This window comes from Mercenaria mercenaria, unplaced genomic scaffold (assembly GCF_021730395.1).
Source record: "Mercenaria mercenaria strain notata unplaced genomic scaffold, MADL_Memer_1 contig_463, whole genome shotgun sequence".
Taxonomy (NCBI): Eukaryota; Metazoa; Mollusca; class Bivalvia; order Venerida; family Veneridae; genus Mercenaria; species Mercenaria mercenaria.
The window spans coordinates 1-2,952 of NW_026462874.1; the positions used below are offsets into that span (position 1 = coordinate 1).

At 35.0% G+C, this 2,952-nt stretch overlaps 1 protein-coding gene across 1 annotated transcript; it reads right to left on the reverse strand.

The window, feature by feature from the left end:
• Window positions 1-553: 553 nt before the first annotated feature.
• On the reverse strand, window positions 554-2,901 carry LOC128554006 (uncharacterized). The gene is made up of 3 exons (XM_053535209.1): window positions 2,582-2,901; window positions 1,716-2,419; window positions 554-1,548 (listed from the first exon to the last, which is right to left on the reverse strand). The coding sequence occupies exons 1-3, from the start codon at window positions 2,863-2,865 to the stop codon at window positions 1,271-1,273; spliced, it is 1,266 nt and encodes a 421-aa protein (XP_053391184.1). The 5' UTR covers window positions 2,866-2,901; the 3' UTR covers window positions 554-1,270.
• Window positions 2,902-2,952: the final 51 nt, after the last annotated feature.

The window sequence follows — 2,952 nt, forward strand, 5'->3', positions numbered from 1 at the left end:
AGCTCCTAGACCAATATTTCCATTGATTCCATGATGATATTTAATTCTGTTGCTTCGTTTCCAATGATTTTAGATATCTAACATTTGTTTACGTATTTCGACTGTAGTATTGGACTTATTTGAACATTTAAGCATAAGCATGTAATTTACAGAAAATTCGTTGATCCTCACAAATTAACATAATCAAAGAAAAATGTGTTTGTTTGCAGTGAGATATCGTAAGGTATCATCAACGATAAGGGCGATAATTCTAATATTTTCACACCAGCTCCACCTTCGTGAAAATCTTCAATTGTCCCCTTATCGGTGATGATATATTTATATATCACACTGCAAACATCCAAATATCCTCCATTTTCTTAATTAATCTTAACCTTTGCATGACTACTCTCACACCCTAAACCCGGTATTAATCTAGTGTAACGATTTTATCTTGCCGACTACCTTTTACATCCTCACTGTACTGATTGACACAGATTTTATATTATAATAAAGCTACTTACAGTTACAGTGCAGACTGGAATTCTGAAATCTTCCCTGGTTTTCATGCTTTGATTATAGTTGATTAATACCAGCCATAAAATGAAAAATGAAATGTATTTTGACAGAATCACAAAACACAGAAGCTCATTTATACAGGTTATGAACTGGTTTTGAAAAACTTTTAAGTTCCATCCTTTCGAAAAATCATCAGATAATTTAGACGATGTCAGAAATGTCTTTTAAAACTTCCGCTTTAGTCCGTTTCCTGTTAATTCCTTTATCTTGCAGATAGATTAAATAATCCTACAACAAACTGCTGTCTTACAAATGCGTTAATTCCTTTGCTTTCCGATGATTTTACTAAAACAACATCAACTTGTCAACGGTCAAGGTCAATCGCGGCCGTGCCATACAGAGTTACTGTTCTTCTATATATAATTTCTACCGTGGAAATACCTGTTTTCGGACCTCTAAGAAATATGCCAGGTTTATCTGCATTTAAATATTTTGTCAACATAATAAGGTTTAACAAACATGTAAAGTACTCATTCTCACATTTATTCCTGCTCAAGAAAAAAAGTCTGCATAACAGCATGCAGAATAAATTGCATTTTCCAAACCCATGTGAAACCAATATGGCGTCATAAACAAGTACCTGTTTTCGAACCACCAATGAAATTGCTTATAACAAAACATAAACTACAGTTAGGTTCAACATAGGTATTCAATATTGTCATTGAAATGTTACATGACTGTAAGCATTATGACTTTTGAAACAGTTTTGAGTTTATTCTTCAGTGTTAGGCTTGTTATGACAAGGGCAGTAAAAGGTGTCATTCAATCTGATAACTGAAGTGTTACAGCAGAATTTCAAGTGGGTCCAGTGTGGACAGTCTTCAACATCACATTTAGCCCACTTGACAAATACAAGAGATACACAGTTTTTCATTTCCTTTGGCTGGAATTGCTTGCATACACAGCACAAGTCATCTGCAGACATCTCCTCTTCAGCTGAAAGATCAGACTCACTGTCACTAACTGGAATAATCTGGCATCCAGATGGACCTGGTCAAAAGATTAAACAAGATTTTACTTCTATCATATTTGAAAATAAATGTATTCCCTTATTTAAACCTATTTCAATAGTTAAATTATTGAGCATTTATATTTTTTCTATTAGTATTTATTTTTAATTAAGTTAAAAATTACATTTTATTGCTAACAATTTATACCTGGTTTTTGTGATGAAGCTGCAGAGTCAAGTTTTCTTTTCTTTCTTTCAACATGTTCAGACACAGAGGGTACTTTACTTGTCATCCTTTTCTTCGGTTCTGAACTAGATGCACGCAGACTCTTTGACATTTTCTGCTTTTGCTTGTTAGGCTTTGACTTTTGAATTTCAGCTATTTCATTTACAATGTTATGATTTGTTATTTCCTTTCCAGCTACAACACCACTTATACCTTTATTGTGTTTTTTACTGTTATATGTCACCTTTTTTTTCTCCACAAACTCTTCTGCTGCTCTGAAGAATTCCCTACATGTGTTTTCATTTCCATGTTGGCAATTTGCAGTACTCTCTTGGGTTTCAGTGAGTTTCAATTCATCTGAGTAAGGCTTTGATGGTGCAAACTGGTCATCGCTGATTGCACTTGGGTTGAAAGGGTATATGCCCGTCTTCTCAAATGCTGACCTCAAGTTTGAATTAGACAAGCCCTTGACATAAGATGAAGACCCAAGCGCTGCAACATTATACCGAGTGATTTTTGTCTCTGGGCATTCTCTGAGAAATTTATGGCACTCATAAATCTTTTGCAACGGGCCAAAACAGCCAACATCAAGTGGCTGCAGTGCATGACTTGTGTGTGCTGGTAACACAAAGAGCAAAATGTTGTTGTGTTGTGCCCATTCAATAACTGGCATGTTGATGTGTGATCTGCAGTAAAAAGTAATAATGGTTGTTACATAAAATGCATTAAAAATGAAAAAAAAGTTATTTCAAAATCTTATTAACAATCAACAAGTACACCATTTACTTTGAAGTCCAATTAACTTATTCAAACCATTATTAAAAAAGGTACATTAAATATTTGTTTACCTGTGTCCATCAAAAATAAGTAGCAATGGCTGTTCCTTGTTTCCACGTTGTACATATTTGATGAAATGTTCCTGTAGATATTCAAGGAACACATCAGAGTTTGACCAACCGGAATCAGTAACTGTGCCACTAGAGCCCGGTGTTGATCCCTCAAGGAGTTCTTTCCTCATTCTTTGCCCTTTAAATACAAAGAATGGTGGGATTTGTGTGCCAAGAGCATTCCCACAGCCAAGTATTGTAGTTATAGAAGACCTTGTTGAGTTGATTGCTTCTGTTCTGGACATAGCTGTTACAATGTATGGCGGAGCATGCTCAGTTTGTACTCCTGTCTCATCAAAGTTATATATACACTCTGGTTTGTCCATCAGATC